The sequence below is a fragment of the Malus domestica genome, chromosome 06, assembly GCF_042453785.1.
Source record: "Malus domestica chromosome 06, GDT2T_hap1".
NCBI classification, from domain to species: Eukaryota; Viridiplantae; Streptophyta; class Magnoliopsida; order Rosales; family Rosaceae; genus Malus; species Malus domestica.
This window is the reverse complement of record NC_091666.1, coordinates 19,017,160-19,040,861: the sequence shown is the minus strand read 5'-3', so window position 1 is coordinate 19,040,861 and position 23,702 is coordinate 19,017,160. Positions and strand designations below refer to the sequence as shown.

Here is a 23,702-nt window from a genome sequence, read left to right as displayed (position 1 = left end):
TAAAAAAAGACAAATCCACATACAAAAGTAATACGTATATAAATACATTTAAATCATGCGCAGCGTTGCTTAATAAAAAACTGCGCGTGTAAAAAGGCTAGTAGGTATAATGTGATAAAGTTGGAACTGCCCCACTCAATTGGAACGCCTTTGACAAAAGGAGGAATGGGACAGCAGTACGGTTGCTTCAACACACGTGCAACCAAACACGCTCTCAAACCAAGAGCAAAGCCAAACGACTGAATGCTGACCGTCGATAAAATCCCATACTGCACGCTCAGCCACCCGATCCCCCAGCGCGTGTAGATTCCCCAAACAACCCTCTCCCGATGCAAGCCGCGGAAAAAGACCAAACGAGACAAACACAACAACGACAATAGTACGACTAGGCCCACTTAAAGGAAACTCTTTATCTTTTTTAAAAAAAAAAAACAAAACAACTACAAGAGATAGAGTTACCATTCTCGTAAATTTTACCATTTTCAGGCCCTAATTTGTAATTCTGCGTCTTTCCTTTCAATAACAATTGGTTTTCGCAGAGACTCAGAAACCACACCCTCTCCTTCTTCTCTCTCTGAAATACACTCGCCAGTCTCAGTTTATCACGAAGGTACGCTCTGCAAAACCCTAAAATCACTCGAATTCGAATTTCAGTACTGCAATGTTACTTTTATTCAATTTAATTTAATTAATCTAAATTTAATTGTATGTTTATGTAGGTAGTTATATGTATAGGTTGTGTTTGTCTGTGTGGTGGTGTTAATGGGGAAAGGAAAACCTAGGGCTGTGGAGAAGGGAGTTGTAGGTCAAACTTTGAGTGTTTCATCATGTGGATCATTGAATATTCCATCTGCACCTGTGTATTACCCTAATGAGGATGAATTTAGAGACCCTTTGGAGTATATTTATAAGATCAGGCCCGAGGCCGAGGCGTATGGGATTTGTAGGATAGTTCCACCGAAGAGCTGGAAACCCCCGTTTGCGTTGGATTTGGATTCGTTTACATTTCCCACAAAGACGCAGGCCATTCACCAGCTGCAGGTGCGCCCTGCATCCTGCGATTCCAAGACTTTTGAGTTGGAGTACAATAGGTTTTTGGAGGACCGTTGTGGGAAGAAGTTGCGGAAGAGGGTGGTTTTCCAAGGGGAGGAGTTGGATTTGTGTAAGTTGTTTAATGCTGTGAAGCGATATGGAGGGTATGATAAGGTTCTGAAGGGGAAGAAGTGGGGGGAGGTTGCTCGTTTTGTGAGGCTGGTGAAAGGGATTTCGGAGTGCTCGAAGCATGTATTGTGTCAACTGTATCGTGACCATTTGTATGATTATGAAAAGTATTATAACAAGCTGAACAGAGAGGGGGCCAGAAGATATAAGAGGGACATGCCTGTGGAGAAGAGGGGTGAACAGAGTTTTGAATGTTCCAGCTCCAAAAGGAGGCGAATCACTAAGGATGGTGGGAAAGTTAAGGTCAGTAAGGGAGAGAAGGAGGATGAGGAGCATGATCAGATATGTGAACAATGCATAAGTGGCTTGCACGGTGAAGTGATGCTTTTGTGTGATAGGTGTAATAAGGGGTGGCACATTTATTGTCTGTCTCCTCCATTGAAGCAGGTTCCGCCAGGGAATTGGTATTGCTTGGAATGCTTGAATTCCGACAAGGATAGTTTTGGCTTCGTGCCTGGTAAGCAGTTCTCGCTGGAAGTTTTTAGGCGTATGGCTAATCGTGCCAAGAGGAAATGGTTTGGGTCAGGATCTGCATCAAGGGTTCAAATAGAGAAAAAGTTTTGGGAAATTGTGGAGGGTTCAGCCGGTGAGGTGGAAGTTATGTATGGCAGTGACTTGGATACTTCCATGTATGGGAGTGGGTTTCCGCGTGTAAATGACCAGAAACCAGAATCAGCTGAGGCCATGATATGGGATGAATATTGTAGTAGCCCATGGAATCTCAATAACTTACCCAAACTGAAAGGATCAGTGCTTAGAGCTGTTCATCATAACATTGCTGGTGTTATGGTTCCTTGGCTGTATGTTGGGATGCTGTTCTCATCTTTTTGCTGGCATTTTGAAGATCATTGTTTTTATTCAATGAATTATCATCACTGGTATGTCTATCTTGTGTATTTTTTAATATTATATATGAGATAATTTTGGCTACAAATGCATAATAAATTATCCATGTAAGATGATTATTAGTGGCTTTGAGTTGTAAACATGTGCACATTCCATGGAGCAGGATGGGATGTCAACTCCTATTGGTTTGTGTGTAAGTGTGTGTGTGACTGAGAGAAAATATTTAGGGCCAGCAAAGAAATATGGAGGAGCTAATAACTGTTGTGATTTACGGCTCAAAAACAGGATGATGTAGAAATTAGGTTTGTGTTACCTATTTTGTTTTGGTGTCCTATTTGGGTTTGGGTTTGACTTCTTGGTTGGATTCCTTGCTTGGTGGAGAGATTTTGTTAATTACCTATTTGATTAGGATTTGGATTTACTTCCAATTAGGATTATGATTCTCATTATAACCTAAGTTCTATGCACCATAAATAGGACTTTAGGTTAGTTTATTTTGTGCTCCTCACCATTGGTTTAGAGAGTTTTCTCTTTTGGGTTTTGGGTGGAGGTTACCATTTGGAGTCAGGAGAGTGTGGCAAATTCATGGCTTATTCGTTTCGCATTTTGGTTAGAGTCAATTTGTGAGTTTGAGAGTTAGAGACCAATTTGGAACAATCTTCTCTGTTTGTTTGAGGTTCTCTACTCGTTTGGTTTAGAGTTTGTAATTTGTGAGATTGGGGTTGTGAGAGTTAACCACTCTGATAATCTTTGTTTGTTTAGTGAAATTTCTCACCGTGCTTCGCTTGTGGACGCAGGCTTTATGTTAAACCACGTTAATCTCTTGTGTTCTTATTCTGAGATTGTTTGTTTCTTCGCTTTCGTTTACAACGTTGATATTTGATACTTTGTTAGAATTTGCTTCCGTTTGCGCATAAAAGCACAACAATAACAAGGTTAAGAAACATGAAAGGGAAGACGAGGAGACACCCTCATAAAAGAAGAGAAAGACATGATTCACTTGTTTTTTCCCCCATGGAATCCTTTGAAAATAATAATAAAAATTCTGTCCACCTGTAGATACTCTGCATTAAAAGAATTCAAAAGAAAGATGACTTTTGAACAAGATCTTCGGTTATAACCACAGAGAGGACAGCATTTTCAGGAAACATATGTGCACCACTTACAAATACACTTTTGGAAATAATGTATCTTTTGTGATGATTATTCCCAGTGCAGAATTCAGTCAACATAAAAGTAGATTCATTGGTGAAATTGTTATCACATCGAAGTATATCTGGCTGACAATACTAGTTTGATGTTATGGATTGCTGAAACCTGTCCATTTGTCAGCTTCCAATCATGCACCTTGGGTTCTTTAATGATTAATTGAGTACTGAAATAATATTTAACCTCGGCCATGTCCTAGTATTATCTGATTGTGGTTGTCTTATAGTGGTGAGTCATTTCTATTTTTAGTTTCGCTGATCAAGTAAAAACTAATTTTGCATCTCTTGCCGAACTAGTTTGGAAAGTTGTGTTTCATAGTTGAAAGCGATTTGTAGGTAGACTTATGAGGCTATGCTGTTTGATTACCTTCAGACTTTTGCTTATTTCTTTTGTTGTCTCTGTGTAGTGGATGAGTTTTCCCTTTTCTTCATGACATTATGTTCAGGATTTTGTTAAAGAAACTTATGGATTTGAACTTTCAAAGTGACAATTCATATTCAGTGATAAAATATTTCTCTTTTTCAGAAATCAAAATATTTTTTTCTTTTTGTGTAACTTAAAGCGGATAGAGGTCGCACTTGGTGCGATGGCAAGTGCCTTCGCCCATGAGCGGTAGGTCTCGGGTTCGAGACTTGGGAGCAGCCTCTCCATAAATGGGGGTAAGGCTAGCCGACATTCACCTCTCCCAGACCCTGCGTAAAGCGGGAGCCTTGTGCACTGGGTACGACCTTTTTTTTAACTTAAAGTGGATGATTTGAATGTTAGCTTTCTATTGTTTTCTCAGGGGAGAGCCAAAATGTTGGTACAGCGTCCCTGGTAGTGAAGCCAGTGCATTTGAGAAGGTAGCCCTTTCATTTTTTTCATTTATTTTGCGGTTTGGTATTTGTTCTTAGAATATCAGCTTTTTCGCATTTGTGGTATCCTTCTCGTAATTCATTGTTTTTATTATCGGGAATTTCTATAGTATATTATTGTGGCAAGGGAATGAATTTAATTTGTATTTAATTGTAGCGTGCTGTAATTCTCTGATGATTACTGTAACCTTTCATATTTACCAATGCTTGCGTTGGTTGTTCAAGGCCAAACCAAATAGTGTTTTTCTGATGCTGAATTATAAACACAATTTTTACTTACATGCTGTAGGTGATGCGCAACAGTCTTCCTGATCTTTTTGATGCACAACCCGATTTACTCTTTCAGCTTGTCACCATGTTAAATCCATCTGTTTTGCAAGAGAATGGAGTTCCAGTATATAGTGTGCTACAGGTTTGAGCATTTTGAATTCTATATCCTGTGTTTATGAAATCCTTTCTTTTATAATTGACAAAAGGCAATGCTGAAAAATGCTAGTCTAATTTTTTCACACAGAAGGATATGAATGCAAAGACGCAGTGAAAATTTTGATAGTTTTTGTATTGCTAGAATTTCACTTTTTAATGAAATGTTGCTAGAGGTTTCCTTCATTTTTTCTCTCCCCTTTCTTTTGAAGGAATTTGGTAATATATAGAATTTTGAACTAAGAATCTGCAGGTTCTCAATTGTATGCAATGCTACAGCATGGTTGTCTATCAATATATTCATAACTGTATTTAGGGTTTTCTTTTCAACTTTAATTATACACATACCAATTTTAAATTATTCATCTGGTATTTTTTTGTAACTTTTGACGTTCTTTTCACACTTGCTATCTGCTAGGAGCCTGGGAATTTTGTCATCACCTTCCCCAGATCTTACCATGGAGGCTTTAATCTTGGTATGGCATTTTGCTTTACAAGTTGATAGTGGTCAGGTGATGTAGTGTTCAGTTAATTCCTGCGCAGGGGATAACGCAATGGCTCTGGCATTTTCAGGTTTGAATTGTGCAGAAGCCGTCAATTTTGCTCCAGCGGACTGGCTACCTCATGGTGGGTTTGGAGCAGGGCTGTATCAGCTTTATCACAAAACTGCCGTTCTGTCTCACGAGGAGCTTGTTTGCGTGCTAGCCAAGGTTAATTTTAGTGATAGGACATCTTATGCTTTACTATATGCATGTGTACAACAAATACTTTAAACTAGCTAGCCAATTCAGTGTTTGATATCAAGTATTTGCTTGGTGTTTTGGGTTTTGGCTAGAAGTTTGGGGGACCAAGCTATCTGTAGTTCACAATCTGATGTTCTCAGATCTTTGTCAATCTATACAAGTCTTTTCCATGTTCAGCTGTACAACTTTAACCTTGTATTATGTTGTTTAATGATACACAAATGCAAGTCCTGTTTGCTTGCTAATAAAATTTGTGATGTTATACTTGTTGAATAACTTTCATTTTATCTCTCGGTAAATGTTCAAAATTAGATGGGATGCTATTACAGGCTATGTTGTATAGTGGATGTTTCCATAACCTTCAGTGAGCTCATATAAAAATATGCAAAACTCTGCAGTTATGAAGCTATATTGTATTGGAGTAGCCCTTGGGTTATGAAGCCATCATAATGTGGATTGAAAGGCATAATAATGTTTATTGGATAGCAGTTGGGCTACACAGCTTACTCACATCAATGTACATTGTTAGAAAAGATTTTCACGACCAAGATTCCTTTTGGTGTGGGGCAAAGCCCTTGGACTCTCCTAATACCTCTTTTGCTACTTTTCGGATACAACTAACCAAATGTGGGATTCCATGGCTAGTTGTATCCGAAAAGTAGCAAAAGAGGTATTAGGAGAGTCCAAGGGCTTTGCCCCACACCAAAAGGAATCTTGGTGGTGGAATGAGGAGGTACAAGCAAAGGTGAAGGCTAAGAAGGAATGTTGTAAAGCCTTATACAAGGATAGGACCAATGAAAATGGTGAAAGGTATAGAAAAGCGAAGCAAGAGGCGAAGAAAGCTGTGAGAGAAGCTAAGTTAGCGGCTTATGACGATATGTATAAGCGACTAGATACCAAAGAAGGAGAGTTGGATATCTATAAACTAGCTAGAGCAAGGGACAAGAAGACAAGGGACCTAAACCAAGTGAGGTGCATCAAGGATGAGGATGGAAAGGTTCTTGCTACAGAGAACGCGGTTAAAGACAGATGGAAAGGTTATTTTCATAATCTTTTCAATGAAGGACATGAAAGGAGTGCTTCTTTAGGGGAGTTGAGTAACTCAGAAGAGTGTAGAAACTACTCTTTTTATCGTAGAATCCGGAAGGAAGAAGTGGGTGTAGCTTTGAAGAAGATGAAGCATAGAAAAGCAGTAGGCCCAGACGATATACCAATCGAAGTGTGGAAAGTTTTGGGAGAGACAGGTATAACATGGCTCACTAACCTTTTCAATAGGATTTTGAAAACGAAGAAGATGCCGAATGAGTGGCGAATGAGCACTTTGGTGCCTATCTACAAGAATAAGGGCGATGTACAAAATTGCATGAACTATAGGGGTATTAAGCTAATGAGTCATACAATGAAGCTCTGGGAGAGAGTCATTGAGCATAGATTGAGGCAAGAGACACGGGTTTCGGACAACCAATTCGGGTTCATGCCAGGGCGCTCAACCATGGAGGCAATCTATCTCTTACGAAGATTGATGGAAAGATATAGAGATGGGAAAAAGGATTTACACATGGTCTTTATAGATTTGGAAAAAGCGTATGATAGGGTCCCAAGAGACATTCTTTGGAGGATTTTAGAGAAGAAAGGAGTACGAGTAGCATATATCCAAGCTATACAGGATATGTATGAAGGAGCAAAGACTGCCGTAAGAACTCATGAAGGACAAACCGAAAGCTTTCCCATAACTGTAGGATTACATCAAGGCTCATCCTTAAGTCCTTACCTTTTTGCGTTGGTAATGGATGAGTTAACAGGACATATTCAAGGTGATATTCCTTGGTGTATGCTTTTCGCAGACGATATAGTGTTGATAGATGAAACTCAGGAAGGGGTAAATGCAAAGCTTAACCTTTGGAGAGAAGTGTTGGAATCTAAAGGTTTTCGCCTAAGCCGATCAAAGACAGAATATATGGAGTGCAAGTTCAGTGCAAATGGAGGCCAAAACGAGTTAGGGGTGAGGATCGGAGATCAAGAAATACCAAAGAGCGACCGTTTTCGTTACCTAGGATCTATCTTGCAAAAGAACGGAGAATTAGATGGAGATCTCAACCATAGAATACAAGCTGGATGGATGAAGTGGAAGAGTGCATCCGGCGTGTTGTGTGACCGCCGTATGCCACTGAAGCTCAAGGGAAAATTTTATAGGACGGCAATAAGGTCGGCGATGCTGTATGGCACAGAATGTTGGGCGGTGAAGCATCAACACGTACACAAAATGGGTGTAGCGGAGATGAGGATGCTTCGTTGGATGTGTGGGCACACGAGAAAGGATAAGATTAGGAATGAGGATATCCGGGGTAAAGTAGGAGTAGCCGAAATTGAAGGAAAGATGAGAGAAAATCGGTTACGGTGGTTTGGACATGTGCAAAGAAGGCCTATTGACGCTCCGATTAGAAGATGCGACTATGGGACAGAGGTTCAGGGCCGAAGGGGCAGAGGAAGACCTAGAAAAACTTTGGAAGAGACCCTAAGAAAAGACTTAGAGTACTTGGATATAACGGAGGACATGACACAGGACAGAACACAATGGCGTTCTAAGATTCATATAGCCGATCCCACTCAGTGACTTGGATTTTCCAAGTCTCCAACCAAGAAGTTTTCCTCACTCGGGAAATTAAGGGAACACTACCTCAACCTATATGCTCCACTCACAAAGCTTCAACATACAAGCTTCAACAAAAGAAAATTCAAAGAACTTAGCGAAGAAGGCTTTGGTGTATTTAACACAATACGTTGAAATGAAGGAAAGCTTATTTATTGATATCCCCGATAAGTTACAAATATGTACATATACTTGAGTCAAAATAAACAAACAAGAGGGAGCCTTCACAAAGGTTGCTTAGGAGAAGTCTCAGCAGGCGGTAGAGCCCCAGAAAGAGAAGGCACCGGAGGAGGATCATTCGGAGCCTCAGTACTGGACAAAACCCTAGAAGGAGGAGGCATCAGAGGTTGATCATTTGGAGCTTCATTACGCGGTACAGCCCCAGAAGACGAAGGCAATAAATGCCTTTGGAACAAACCCACAAATCTCTGATGATCAAGTAAAACCTGACCATCAGATTCCTTCATCTGGTCAAGCTTCCTCTTCATGTTTGTAGCATAGTCATGTGCGAGCCGGTGCAACTGTTTATTCTCATGCTTGAGCCCTCTAATCTCCTGTTTGAGACTCATCACTTCAGCCGCCAATGATTCAACTTGGCGGGTTCGAGCAAATAGGCGTTGGGCCATATTAGACACAGAACCTGCACACTGAACACTGAGAGCCAGAGAATCCTTAACAGCCAACTCATCAGACCGTTTGGAAAGTAGTCTGTTATCTTTGGGAGTGAGAAGGTTCCTGGCCACTACCGCAGCGGTCATATCATTCTTCATCACGGAATCCCCAACGGTAAGAGGACCAGTAGGGGAGACGAAGGATGGGCGCCATATTTTGTCTGGAGAAGGCGGGGCTGCCTCTTCAACAAGGTTCAAGTCAAAACGACGGTCGGAGGGGCCAGACATTTTCAAAGGTGTTGAAGAGAGAAGAGGTCGGACAAATCAAGATCTTAGAAGTGCAAGAATGGAGCTTCTACTGGTGGATATTCAAGTGTGCTTTGGAACTTAATGTCAGCCCCTATAAAAATCTGCACTCGACGAAGCTTCAGAAATCGAAGAGGCGCCTGCTCAGAAATCGAAGAGGCGTTTGCTTTCTCAAAAGCTGGGCTGCTCAGAGACCACGAGGGTCGATCTCAGAAATCGAAGAGGCGTTTGCTTTCTCAAAAGCTGGGCTGCTCAAAGACCACGAAGGCCGATCTCAGAAATCGAAGAGGCTTGCTTTCTCAAAAGCTGGGATGCTCAGAGACCACGAGGGCCGATCTCAGAAATCGAAGAGGCACCTACTTTTCCAACCTTGTCAGCACCTGTCACACGCACACTCAGCTTTGCGGAAACTATGGGCATTCTGTCGAAAATTTCTGACGAAGTAGAAAGCACATGAATCGTACTGTTCAATCACCCACTTCCCACACGCAACAGTAGCTCATGGGTACCACAGATAACTTTGCCAAAGTTCTCTGACAAAGTTGAGACACGTGAAGCTTGCAGCTCCCACTACATCGCTCTGACCAAGAAGGGTAAAAGAATTGCAAAGAAACAACACTAACAAAGTTTAAACACATAAATTTTGAAGGTCTAGCTACCATATTATTACCCACAAGGGTAAAGGAACAGTACCACTGCTGGATAATTGGAAAGTCCCGGTGTGTCAACCTCTGTGCTTCGTGGCAAGGTAGACTAGCAAACATGCCCAACCTGTACTCACATTCGAGAAAACACTCCCAACAAGATTGCTTGCTCCAAAATCGAAGAGGCACCGCCCTCCGAATCTCGAGAGTCAGACTCCCAACATGATTACTTTCTCAAAAATCGAAGAGAGGGTAAAGGAACCGTACCACTGCTGGATAATTGGAAAGTCCCTGTGTGTCAACCTTTGTGTTTCGTGGCAAGGTAGACTAGCAAACATGCCCAACCTTTACTCACATTCGAGAAAACACTCCCAACAAGATTGCTTGCTCCAAAATCGAAGAGGCACCGCCTTCCGAATCTCGAGAGCCAGACTCCCAACATGATTACTTTCTCAAAAATCGAAGAGAGGGTAAAGGAACAGTACCACTGCTGGATAATTGGAAAGTCCCTGTGTGTCAACCTCTGTGCTTCGTGGCAAGGTAGACTAGCAAACACGTCCAACCTTTACTCACATTCGAGAAAACACTTCCAACAAGATTGCTTGCTCCAAAATCGAAGAGGCACCGCCCTCCGAATCTCGAGAGCCAGACTCCCAACATGATTACTTTCTCAAAAATCGAAGAGACACCGCTCTCCGAATCTCGAGAGCCAGACCCCCAGCAGGATTGCTTTCTCAAAAATCGAAGAGGCATCGTTCTCCGAATCTCGAGAGCCAGATCCCCGACAGGATTGCTTGTTCGAAAATCGAAGAGGCACCACTTTCCCAACTTCAAGAGCTGGATCTCCTTGGATAAAGCTTGTCTGTAATCTTCACACGCAACATCAGCTTTCCAGATACCACAGACCACTTTTTCAAAGTGCTCTGACAGGGTTAAAACATGTGAAGCTGGCAGCTCCCACTACCGTGCTATAACCAAGCAGGGTAAAGGAATAGCATTATTACTTGATGTTAGGGAGACTCCTATATATGTCGACCTCCATCCCTAACGGACAGGCAGACCTGCAAAAATGCTCAACCCTTTCTCTTATCTGAGAGGGCACTCCCAACGAAGCCTTTCGAAATATTCAGCTTTCTTTCCCCCCGATAATACCTCTGTAAACAAGCTATACTAGAGCAAGAATATCTCATATCATCAGGGTTAAAAGCAAGAGTATCCCATATCATGCTTTTTCCCTGTTTTTTCCTTTGGCCTTGTTCTTACCTGCAAGATAAGGAGAAAGAGAGCAATCAGTCAGCACTTGGAATCAAGCTTCCAGCCAGGAACTGACTGCCTGGAACCCCTGACCTGATTACTTACCTGGCATTGCTCTCGAGTACTCATCTTCAAAATCTTATGCTTCCAGGGAAGATACCGCATCTGCCTGAGGAACAAATAGGGCAAGTGAGAAGGATACAAGGAAGCATGTGGAGACAAGCGTAACAGCACACGTGCCGATACATCCACTACTCTGTCAAAAGCAAAAGTATCCCATATCAGCAGGGTCGAACGTACTCTAGATTTGATGGACTTGTTTTGACCCTCAAATTCTTCAGTCGGCCTTATACTCTGGAGGAAACCAGAAAACCCTCCAGCCCAGTTCAAGAATAAGCCTGTGGAAAGTTACTTCTTCAAAAGCAAAAGTATCCCATATCATCTCTCCTCATTTTTCTTCTCTTTATCCTTCATGCTGCCTGCAAGATAGGGAGAATGTGAACAATCAGCCGGAGCTCTGATTGCTTACCTTGTCTGTCACCTCTTTCAGCAGATCCCCTAGCTCGGCGACTTGGGGGACTCCTACTACATGGTTTGTATCGCGCTTGACCAAGCATGAAACTACAAGTAAGCTTCAAGTGAAATTGATACATTACCTTGTGCATCTCCACCAGGTACAGATACCACCCCTGGATGGAGGAAGAGTACTTCCAGAGAAGATGCCACATCTACCTATGAGACAGATAAGGCAAGTCAAGACGATACCACACTCCGGTACTTAGAAGTTTCGTGGCTACGAGATCATTCTCCCACAATATTTCCTAATGTCATTTGTACTAAATCATTCACTTGTACTCATTAAAGGAGAGCTTGAACCTATGTACTTGTGTAAACCCTTCACAATTAATGAGAACTCCTCTATTCCGTGGACGTAGCCAATCTGGGTGAACCACGTACATCTTGTGTTTGCTTTTGTGTAAACCCTTCACAATTAATGAGAACTCCTCTATTCCGTGGACGTAGCCAATCTGGGTGAACCACGTACATCTTGTGTTTGCTTTCCTATCTCTATCCATTTATATACTTATCCACACTAATGACCGGAGCAATCTAGCGAAGATCACAAAAAGTGACCGTTTTCGCTACCTAGGATCTATCTTGCAAGAGAACGGAGAATTAGATGGAGATCTCAACCATAGAATACAAGCTGGATGGATGAAGTGTAAGAGTGCATCCGGCGTGTTGTGTGACCGTCGTAGGCCATTGAAGTTCAAGGGAAAATTTTATAGGACGGCAATAAGGCCAGCGATGTTGTATGGCACAGAATGTTGGGCAGTGAAGCATCAACGTACACAAAATGGGTGTAGCGGAGATGAGGATGCTTCGTGGGATGTATGGGCACACGAGAAAGGATAAGATTGGGAATGAGGTTATCCGAGGTAAAGTAGGAGTAGCCAAAATTGAAGGAAATATGAGAGAAAATCGGTTCCGGTGGTTTGGACATGTGCAAAGAAGGCCTACTGACGCTCCGGTTCGAAAATGTGACTACGGGACAGAGGTTCAGGGCCGAAGGGGTAGAGGAAGACCTAGGAAAACTTTGGAAGAGACCCTAAGAAAAGACTTGAGTACTTGGATCTAACGGAGGACATGACACAAAACCGAGCGCAATGGCGTTCTAGGATTCATATAGCCGACCCCACTTAGTGGGAAAAGGCTTTGTTGTTGTTGTTGTTGTTGTTGTAATGTGGCATTCTTTCAGTCAATAAATGCTGCAAAAGTAGTTGTCTTGCGTCAACGTTGTTTATTGGCTTCCTTTCTCCCTTTAAGTTCAATTAACTGAATTATAGGTCCCGTGAGCTTAATCTTGTTTTGGTTTAGCAGAGTGACTGTGACAGCAGAGTGTCAACTTATTTAAAGAAAGAATTGACAAGAATCTACAGCAAGGAAAAAACTTGGAGGGAGAAGCTTTGGAGAAAAGGAATCATCGGATCGTCCATTATGTCCTCTCGGAAATGCCCTGAATATGTTGGTACCGAAGAGGTACTTGCATAATGCATTACGACCTTGTGTTTGGGCATATGCTTTGCAAATTTAATTATTTTCAGATGATAATGATATTTCCTGCTGTTTTTTTGTAGGATCCTACATGCATTATATGCCAACAGTATCTTTTTCTTTCTGCTGTTGTTTGTCGTTGTAGGCCATCTGCATTTGTATGTCTAGAGGTATGTGATTCTCAGAATCTGTTTTGAATCCTCACTCTGTTTAGTATTTATGTGTGTAGTTCAATTTGGACATAAGTTATGATTCTAACCTATGCTTATAAATCTTGTGTGGGATTATTCTGTAAGAAAAGTTGGAATGGAGAAAAGTAAAAGCACATGTTTGCATAATTGTTCTTCTTTCGGAGATTTTTTCCCAATTATTTAAAGTTGATGGAGATGATGCAATGACAGATCACCTAGATAGTATTTATTCAACTTTCAGTACACTGTTTGGTAAGAGGGATGGAGTGAAATGAATACATCATGAGGTGGAATAATGGAAATAAAAGCAAAGATAAAAAGTTTCCCTGATTCTTTTGTTTAGCAGAAGGGAAAGATGAGAGGAAGGAAAAAGAATGATATAATCTTTAGATGCATTCCATTTTTATATAGTTGGATTGAGGACAAAAGAGTCAAATAATTTTTCAAGTATATTATATAATCTATTGCACATGGTTCTGGTCCTTTAATCTTTTAACATCCTAACAAAGATATCGATAATATAAGTAGATTTTCTCATTGTTTGGGGGTATCAAGTCAGAGTGCAGATTACTTGGTTGGAAGTTTTTAGTTTTGATGATAAATCCGATTCTTTTGTTTTCTTTTCTGTTCTTATTAGGTGTTTGATAGTTGATGTTAATTACCAGATCTCTATAACCCAGAGTTGATAATTTTGTTTTCTTATCCTTACCTTGTTAAGAATTCTCTCGAACCAACTAAATTATAATGATAACTATTTACCATGTAAAATCAAGTTATGAACATGGTTGGACCTTGTACTTGGAAGTCTGTCTATTCAACTCATATGCTTTATCCTCACAAAATACTTTGCCTTTTGTGCAGCATTGGGAACACCTTTGTGAATGCAAATCCAAGAGACACCGTCTTTTGTATCGTCATTCTCTGGCAGAGTTGCATGAATTGGTGCTTGAAATGGATAAACATTGTTTTGAGGAGACAACACAAAGTAGGACTATAAGAAGGCAAACCTCATTCCCTGATGAACCAACAGCTTTGACAAAAAAGGTTGGATTTTTTTATCTTGACTAATCAATAATGTTATGTTGGCTATCATGCTATCATTTTGGTTTTTAATGTTAATCTGTATTTCTTTCTATGAATGTCTGCATGATTTTTAACATTAACTGGTGCTTAGTCAATGAATGTGGTGCCTACAATATGATGTAATTAGTATGTGGGTTTTTTAGACTGCTTCTGAGGCCATGCAATGCATGTAGGTGAAAGGGGGCCATGCTACTTTTGCTCAACTTGCAGAACAATGGCTTTTGCGCTCATGCAAGATTTCTCAGAATCTGTTTTCAAGAGATGAGTATGTGTCTTTATTAAAAGAAGCTGAACAGTTTCTTTGGGCTGGCTCAGAGATGAATCCTGTGAGTTTCAACTGCTTTTTATCATCTGCTTTGTTCTGAAATTTCACCTATGCTCATTTACATTCACATTGAAATATAGGTGCGGGAAACGACCAAGAATTTGATCAGATTTCAGATATGGGGTGAAGGTGTAAGAGATTGTCTATCTAAACTTGAAACTTGGTCATCTCATCGTGGAAACAATATAGAGAAAGTTCACTTGGATTATATCAATGAGTTGCTGAGTTTTGATGCGGTGCCCCGTCACGAGACTGGGCATCATATTTTGAAGGTTACAGTTTTGTGAGTGGGTGTAATTGTTAGTTTGTCTTATCCTGGGCCTTGCCAACTAAAACTCTTACCAGGGGTGTGATTCTGTGATACAGGGCTACGCCGAAAAGGCAAAGGTGTTGATACAGGAAATTGAATCTGCTATGTCATCATGCCCAAAGGTATTTTTCTGTTTTTTCTGTCTATTCTCTCGTGAGTTTATCTAACTGTGTTCTAACAATACTAATGTGAAGAAAAGGGCCAGGGCCAGAGCGAAGCTCAAGAAATTCACTTTTTTTCTCTGGTCATACATGTACTTTCAGAAAATAGGCAGTGTCTCTATTGTCTGCTGTACAATAACAGCACTAAGTGATTACAGTGTGATCTCATTTGACTTCATTCATAAGGATTAACATTTATTTACAATTGTCCCTCCAGCTATCAGAGTTGGAATTATTGTATTCCAGAGCCTGTGAGCTTCCAGTCTGTGTGAAAGAAAGTGAAAATTTACTACAAAGAATTTCATCAGCAAAGGTAGTTTACTTTATTTGGACTCAAATTCTACCAAAACCCGAGTTAACAATATTTCGAGCTATAACATATTCTTGTATATGGCAAGCTAATGTTTATAATCTGGCTTCATTTTCTGGGCAGGTCTTGATGGAAGGCATGAGAAAATGTATCTCAGAGACACGTACTGCTGCAATTGAGATTGATGTTGTTTACAATTTGAAATCAGAGGTAATGATGATTGGCATGCTGTTCTGTTGCCGAACTGTGTTTTGTTTAAATCTCTTAGGTTGTGACTAATAATTCCTTTTTTTGTTTTGTTGGTTGGGATCATAAAATTGAATCTAATAAACAGATTTCAGAGGTCCAAGTTGAACTCCCAGAAACAGATAGGCTTTCGGATCTGTTAAGGAAGGCTGAATCATGTCGTGCCCAATGTGGTGAAATTTTGAAAGGTCTTATTATCCTTGAGGTTAGTCATATGGTTAATAGGCTACCCCAATGATTTGCATGATTTAAAGTACTTGTACTTATGAATACATGGCTTCTGCAGGATGTTGAGGTGTTTCTTAAAGAATTAGATGGTTTTACTGTTAACACACCAGAGCTGAAGCTTCTGAGGCAGTACCACACTGATGCTGTTTCTTGGATTTCTCTTCTTAATGCTGTTCTAGTGAACATTCACGAAAGGGAGGATCAAAATGTAGTTAATGAGTTAATGCTCATTTTAACAGATGGAGCATCTTTGAGAATTAAAGGTTCTGGAATATGTTGACTTTTTCAGCAGTCATAGGAAGGAGGCCTCTCTTGTTGCTAACATTGGGTTTTTTTATTTATCAGTTGATCAGTTGTCTATCGTAGAGTTTGAGTTGAAGAAGGCTCAGTGCAGGGAAAAGGTGCTGAGGGTAAGTTACTATTATTATGTAATTCGTCTCCTTCCCTCCCTCCCTCTATAGATGGTCGAGGGTAACCCAATGGGATTAGCTTAGGCCCACTGGATTCGTGTCTATGTGAGTTTTTATGCATGCCATGTTGCAAACTTGCAGTATGTACATAACGACAAGTTAAGTGGGCCTAAGCTAGCCCACGGGTATCCATCCCTCCCCCTTCTGGCCTGCTCCTATGTAGTTTCACTTGTTTTTTGTGCTTTACTTGGAATATATGCAGATGCGAGATACTAAATTGTCTCTGGACTTCATTCAAGAAGTGATGATGGAGGCAAGAATGTATGTACCGTAACCTTGATCCCTGGTACAAGTGTGATACTAAAGAATGGATTGTATTTGCATTAACCCTTGATCAATTTGTGTTCTCTGTCAGGTTACATATTGAGGGGGAGAAGTTATTTGTTGATACGTCTGAAGTGTTTGATGCTGCAATGCTGTGGGAGGAAAGAGCGAAATATATCCTTGCACATGAGGCTCAGATATCTGACTTTGAGGATGTTATCAGGTTTTCTACATGCTTCACATTTTTTTTACCATATGGGTGTTCGTGGATAAGTTCCTTTGCTGGTTCTAATAATGGAGTTTTAATGTTTTAGGAGTTCGGAAGACATACATGTGAATTTATCTTCTCTCCTTGATGTCAAGGATGCACTATCAAAGGCTATGATCTGGTTAAGGAGCTCAAAGCCATTTTTAATGACTTGTTTTCCTTTGGTATCTGTTTCAAGTTCTTTGCTGAATGTCGACACCTTGAAGGTTCTCAACGTCTCCTGTTTGTTTTCTTTGCTAAAGATTGATAGACCTAGATAACAATATGGTTTAATGTTGTAGGAATTAGTTTCCGAGTCAAAGCATCTGAAGGTTTCTTTGAAAGAAATAAGGATGCTTGAGACTGTTTTGATGAACTGTAAGGAATGGGAGAATGATGCTTGCTCTCTACTGCAAGATACAAGGTTCCTATTTGATATTAGGATCATTGGTGATGGAACAAGAGATGGTCTTCTTTCCAAGATTGAACATCTAATTGCAAGAATCGGATCCTTGGAAAGCACTGGTTTATCTCTTTCTTTTGACTTTGGCGAGCTTGTGAAACTTAAGGAGGCTTGTTCTGTGCTGCAATGGTGTAAGAAGGCTCTTTCTTTCTGCTCTGGAGTTCCTCCTCTTGAGGTAATACTTCATACTCCAATAGTAATCAAATTTTATGTCTTCGTATGAATTTGCAATAGTGATCGTACAACATGATGCTTAAGTTTTAGTTGTGGTTGTATAACCACTTTTCCCTTGCATTTCCTACCAAATCCAGTTATGACTGCTGGCAGAGTTATCACCAGACTTGTTAATATTCCCATGACTTGATCCTCCATGCTCCCTAGTACTAACATTTCGCCTTCAAGTTGCATGGACAATTGCTAAATCTCTGAAGTGCTTGAAATTTACACTTCTTAGTCTCAAAATTTTTGCAGTGTAGAGCATCTCGTCTACTTCTTCCTTTCATTAGAATAATAAAATGCATCTAGCGGTAGAGTAGCAACCAGCTTCGGTACCACCAATTAATGAAATAAGTACATGATGGAGAATATGATGGACCAAGAGACAGCACAAGGAGTCTATCAATGTTTGTCTGACACATCATAAAAAGCGTATCAATGTTTGTCCATTGCATCCAAGACTCCAACTACTTTTCCATACAACTAGAAGCGTGTTTTGCGGAAGCTTTACTTTTCGTCTTTTATTGTTCATTTTTTCAATCAAAGAGAAGGGAGAGACGACATAGAAGAGATCTGAGAAAAAGAATAGGAATTAGGAAGAGTTAATATTGGCCCTAAATGAAATGACACTCCAAGTCTCAACCCACCACAATCAGAATGAATGCAAGGCACAAGTTGCTAAGCAAGAGTAAATAGATATTGTATAGACCAACTTAAAAAAAGAGTCCCTGTGATTTTTAAGCTACCCTTGGTACTAGTGGTGGAATAACGAGGATGCTATCTTGGTCTTGCTTGGTTTTCATGTGCTTTGTTTTAACAATGTATGAACTTTCTGTACAATGCCTTTCTGATTGGCAATTTTATGGAGACTTGTCATTTCTGTTGTAGGATGTTGAAGATTTGGTGAGTGCTGCAGGAAATTTACATGGTACATATGTCCCTAGTGCATTGTGGGGCTTGTTGGTTGAAGGGCTCAAATGGCTTGAGCATGCTACAAAGGTTATTTCTGCACCATGCAATTCTGAAAGATGCACGTTAAGTGAAGCTGAAGAAGTACTAGCTAAATCTCAGGTGCTTTTATTTTTTGGTAATTTTTCAAATCAATTCTATGCATGGATATTTTTATACTTGCTTTACTAAACTGTACCATCTTCTTTTGCAGAGTATTAGTGTCTCCTTCCCATTGATGGTTGATCAACTTGAATGTGCTATTCAGAAACACAAGTGAGTTTGCAGTTTCTTTGACCTGTTCATTGTTTTACCTTCACATTTTAAACTGAAGTGCATTACTTGATAAGTAGATATATTTGCGGGAGGAGTTTGGGAAAAAATTTCAAGGACTTAGTATGCATGCTACAAGTCCAGGCTGTTGCAGAATATGAAAATGAGGCTAATAATATGAGTGTTTGAGAAAACGTGTTTTTCAGATACTGTTGTCACTGCAAAATGATTTCTTTAGAAAAAAGAAAAGTTTTTATTTTCCAAATTTGTTTACGTATTATTTGGTAATATTAGGTTGGTTCTACTTCTACTAGGTAGAAATAAAAGTTGTGTCGTGATTTAGTGTATTAAGAAACGTTTTGATGTTTAGTTATCAAGTTGAAGGAAAGAGAACTCTTGGAATGAATTGGTCCTTAAAACTTGTATACTAGAACTTCAGGGGTGCTGCCTTGTTTTCTGCTCATATCAAATTATGACATCTTTGGGCTGTCTGATGTATTGAACCTTTTTCCATTTTGATCAGTTCAAGGGAATGGAAAACCATTTGACCTAAGCGTGTAACCAATTGGGTAACAAAACAAAAAAAACTTGGTTTCTGGGTTCTCAATGTGGGGATTAAAACTTACTCAATTTTCAATTTATATTGACCTCTCTTGCATTACCAGTATGATTTATAATAAGTGATTTTAAATGTATTGTAGATCCTGGCTTGAACAAGTGCATCAACTTTTCAGCCTAAGGCCAGAAGAACGATCTTGGTCTCTAACATTGCAGTTAAAGGTATGATGTCGGTTTGTGCGCTTGTACATGCTTAAGTACTTTAGAAATGACAAAGTTCAATTTTGATATCTTGCAGTTCATCTTTGAGTCAATGTCTTTATTTGTAGTTTCAATGTTAATATCTCAGCATATTTGATGGTTGATTATAACTGATGACTTCTACGATTGTTGAAGAGTACAACACTTTGGCTTGGTCAATGTTGTATAATTTTTTCCTGCTTTCTCTTGTCGTGTGGTATTGATTGTTAAGTTACATTGGATTATGTACTTAAATTCCTGAAAACATGCCTAATATGATTCAATTGCATTCAGGAACTTGGAGTTTCTACTGCTTTCAGTTGCACAGAACTAGATTTGATTGTATCTGAAGTTGAAAGGGTTGAGAGTTGGAAACGACAGTGCATGGATATTGTCAGGGTAGTAGTTGAAGATGATAATTCATTGCTTGGCGGTTTAGAAAAGGTTTCAGCTAAAACTCTTTGTAATTTATTGCATTTAATTGTAATGTTTTCTGTGCAGACTTAAATTGTTGTTATTGATTCACAGATGGGACAGACTCTAGATCGATGTATGCGGATATATGAGAAGCCACATGGCTTGAAAGAGAGTAGTTCCTTTGCTTGCTGCTCCAGTGGTTCTCTGGATCAAGAATTTCTTACTTGTTCCTCATGCAAGGACTGGTAAGTTATTTATTGCTATTGTAAAGTTTTGCAGGTCCTTCATCCTTGCATGTTATTACTAGTACTTAATTGTTTCACATTGGGTTGATATTTCAATCTTATTTCTGCACACAATCACTTGTTTTTACTTCTAAGAATTTTAAGCAAGAAACACAATTCCCGTAAACTCTCCCCCTGTTATAGATTATAACTTGATATCTTTTATATGAACAGCTACCATTTGGGGTGTCTAGGGTCTTCCATAATAGATGGAAAACAGGCAGAATATGTGTGCCCAGGTTGCCGACATCTAGTATCTGGAACAACTTCTCAAAATGGACGCAGTTCTCCGGTATGTATTAGTTTGTTTAGCATATTCTGTAAGGATATGTTTGATATCTATATTAATATCCCTTTTACGTTGTACAGATATTTGGAGGGGTGCGGCCAGAACTGAAAAAAATTATTGAACATCTATCCGGTGGCGAAGACTTCTGTGTTCGGTAATGAAGTGTATTATAGATGCACTCCTTGAAGCCACTTGTTTATTCATATGTTGATCTTGAAGTTGTTGGAATTTTTGACATTGTATTGTATTTTCAGTATTGAAGAAAGAGACGTGCTGAAAATTTTTTTGAAGCAAGCTCTGGCATGCAAATCACGGTTGACAGAAATAGTGGATTTTACGTTAGCTTATTCTGATAAAGATCTCAGTGTCATCTCTGAAAAGCTAACCACGGCTTTAAAGGTATCTTAAGGAGCATTTTCGTTGTAGTGTCGAACTTTTTTTTATTAGATAAAAAAAATGTGATGGACCCGCTGGCTTTACCATCTTTAATAAGTAATAAATGCCTTTGAGTTGGAATTTGCTAGGTATGTTGTTAGAAAACTAGTTTTTCGGAAATTGAAAAGAAAAAAAAGGAGAATAGCCAGTCTTGGTATTTTCTGTTGAAGGGAATGACCTTGATGTATGCAGAAATTGGTGAGTCTTCGTGATTGAAATTGTTTTTGTTATACAGGCCAGAGAAATTCAAGGTGTTCATGATCATGAAGGGGATAGCAACCTTATGTTGGCCTTATCAAGATACTCATGGAAAGTCAGAGTCGACAGTTTATTGGAGGGTTCACAAAAGCCCACAATCCAACAGATTCAGCAGCAGTTAAAAGAGGTATGTGCTGCTGGTATAGATGAACAATTTCTCCATCCTTTCTGGTGAATTCTTTAATCTAACCCTAGGATGGAAAAATAACTTTCCAACAATTGGTTGTTTTAGATCGAGAATTTCTTTACTTGTGCACGAGTACTGGATACCGAGAAATGGTGGCTAGGTTTTTCGCTTTTAGAATCTAAAGAAATAATAGAAGCACTTAATACATTGAACTTCAACTTTTTGAGGCAAAAACAAATGTTCCGGTGTGAGGTCACTCATGATTGTCCCATAATAGCAAAACCTTTATCAAGTAAAACAATTTAGTGGGAAAGAATATCCTCTATTTTTGCCCTAGTTAATGTTCATGCACGTATTTATTTTTTCTTTAATGTTTAGGGAGCTGCCTTAAACATTCCACCCGAAGATTACTATTGGCAGAAACTTACAGAAGTGAGGATTATTGGTTTGCAGTGGGCAGATACTGCCAAGACGGTTAGGAGCACATATCTCTACTAGATTACTCTATCTTCTCTTTTTCTTTCCTCTCCTCTCTTATTTGGCATCATTATTTTGTGCACAGGTTGTTGCCGATTCTGGAGCTGTCCCCTTGGATAAAATTTTTGAACTTGTTTCGGTGGGTGAAAATTTGCCTGTTCGTGTAGAGAAGGAACTTAAGGTAACAGAGGAGGCTTTTGTCTTAATTGTGTGATGTGGCCTTTTGTTAATAAACTATGCTGGATCTCTGACCCACCCTAAAACAATGCTTACTGGTTCCAGTTGTTGAAAGCTCGGAGTATGCTTTATTGCATATGTCGAAAGCCGTATGATCAGCGAGCAATGATTGCGTGTGACCAATGTGATGAGTGGTATCACTTTGATTGCATAAAACTGCGTTCCACGCCAAAGACTTACATATGCCCTGCATGTCAGCCTCTGGCAGAAGAGTTGTCTGCTGAACCCGCGGTGGATCAAGAGAGGTCAGCCTGGTCTCCTCAAAATTAACTGTATCCTTTTTCGATTACTAGCATGCGTGTTCAATAACTGGTTCTTCCAAAATGCTTACTTGCGCAGATGTACCGATATGAAATCTGTAGAGCCCAAAACGCCCTCTCCTACGCACACAAAGCGCCGGACGAACCCAAAGAAGGCGGAGTCCGTTATAGCACAAAAGATGCTTGCAATTAGAGAGCCCAACAATAGTTTTAGGTGTTCTAGTGGGATAGAACGTTTATGGTGGCGAAATCGGAAACCTTTCAGAAGGGCGGCTAAAAGACGCGCCGAGCTTGAAAGTCTCTCTTTTTTCTGATTTGCAACGGTGAAACATTTAAAATCAATGTTGCTTGTAGGCCATCATTTAGTTTATTCAATTGATTATTACGGTTTTAGCTCTCAAGTAGATAGTCCTAAATTCGAATTTCTTAAACTATATATATATATATATATACACACATATATACACATGCATACATACACACACACACACATTCTATACAAGGAGGGGAAAACCCTTGTTCTCGTTCTGGAAATGTTACTGAAATCATAAACGTTAGCTTGAGTTGTACGGGGTCAAGCTTTTTTTTTTTGGGGGTGGGGGGGGGGGGGGGGGGGGAACTTAGGCCTGGTAATTTCTTACACGACACGTTAACCCAGTTCGAAATGACACGAAATTAAAAAGTTTTGGGTCAACATGATAACGAATTGGGTCGTTATCGGATAACCCAATAAGCACCTATTAAGATAACATGTCGGTTTGTTATCGTGTAACTCGATAAGCATCTATTAAGATAACAAGTCAAGTCAGTTCAAGATACACATGGGTAATCTGAAACACGGTAACAAAATATTAATTTAATAATTTTATATCACTAAAAAAATACTATAATTAAGAGCACAAGGATATGATTTGTGAGATTAAATTTGAATTATAAATTCCAATTACAACCGCAGTACAACACAAAACCTAATTCTTAATCGCAATTTCACTTTCTATTTTATCTCCCAATTCGATTCTATCTTAGCCTTCTCTCTGTTTCGCTCGAGTTCTTCTCCTTCCTAGATTCCATTACTACTAGAACCCAAAAACCCAATTCCCTATTTTGAAAAAGGAGGTAAATTATTTTTATGTGACATAGTACTATTGTTTTATTTCTTTTTCATAATTATTTTGGTAAACTTCTCATAATTTGAATGGTTTATAATGTTTGGTTTTTATGTACTTAGTTTATGCGAAAGAGAGTTCTGATGTGGAAAGCCTTACTGAAAACGTTATCTATATAACTCTTGAAGATAATAGATCAAACCAAAGTTCCACTACCATTTCTCCATTATGAACGATGAAAATTGAAGGATTTTGTAAAAAGAACATGCAAGCTTTGAGTTTCATTAACAAGGTTAACTTCTAAGAAAGTTCCACAACCTTGTAAAGCAAAACTCCTCTATTTAGCATATCCTTGCACATTTGATATCTTGTAGTAGTGTATTGATACTTTTTTACTGGGCTCTTATTTTGGAGTATGTTGTACTTAATGACAATTGTGTTTTTATGTTTTGAAGAAATATTT

General features: G+C 39.5%; 1 protein-coding gene across 1 annotated transcript; it reads left to right on the top strand.

Annotated features, from left to right (window-relative positions):
- The first annotated feature begins 478 nt into the window (after positions 1-478).
- On the top strand, positions 479-22,534 carry LOC103446667 (lysine-specific demethylase JMJ17-like). The gene is made up of 34 exons (XM_029104643.2): positions 479-610; positions 720-2,099; positions 4,061-4,118; positions 4,420-4,542; positions 4,972-5,029; positions 5,127-5,263; positions 12,643-12,801; positions 12,900-12,986; positions 13,869-14,051; positions 14,264-14,416; positions 14,496-14,687; positions 14,782-14,847; positions 15,104-15,199; positions 15,320-15,406; positions 15,531-15,647; positions 15,729-15,933; positions 16,016-16,080; positions 16,343-16,401; positions 16,496-16,627; positions 16,719-16,878; positions 16,954-17,289; positions 18,219-18,401; positions 18,493-18,554; positions 19,253-19,331; positions 19,644-19,793; positions 19,878-20,011; positions 20,225-20,342; positions 20,420-20,493; positions 20,594-20,738; positions 21,010-21,159; positions 21,538-21,633; positions 21,722-21,817; positions 21,919-22,118; positions 22,213-22,534. The coding sequence occupies exons 2-34, from the start codon at positions 763-765 to the stop codon at positions 22,445-22,447; spliced, it is 5,532 nt and encodes a 1,843-aa protein (XP_028960476.2). The 5' UTR covers positions 479-610; positions 720-762; the 3' UTR covers positions 22,448-22,534.
- Positions 22,535-23,702: the final 1,168 nt, after the last annotated feature.

Coding starts and splice junctions, on each gene's coding strand:
- LOC103446667 (XM_029104643.2), top strand. CDS start 763: ATGGGGAAAGGAAAACCTAGGGCTGTGGAGAAGGGAGTTGTAGGTCAA. Junction 16,402..16,495: donor GTGATGATGGAGGCAAGAAT/GTATGTACCGTA, acceptor GTTCTCTGTCAG/GTTACATATTGAGGGGGAGA. Junction 20,012..20,224: donor TGTTCCTCATGCAAGGACTG/GTAAGTTATTTA, acceptor TTATATGAACAG/CTACCATTTGGGGTGTCTAG.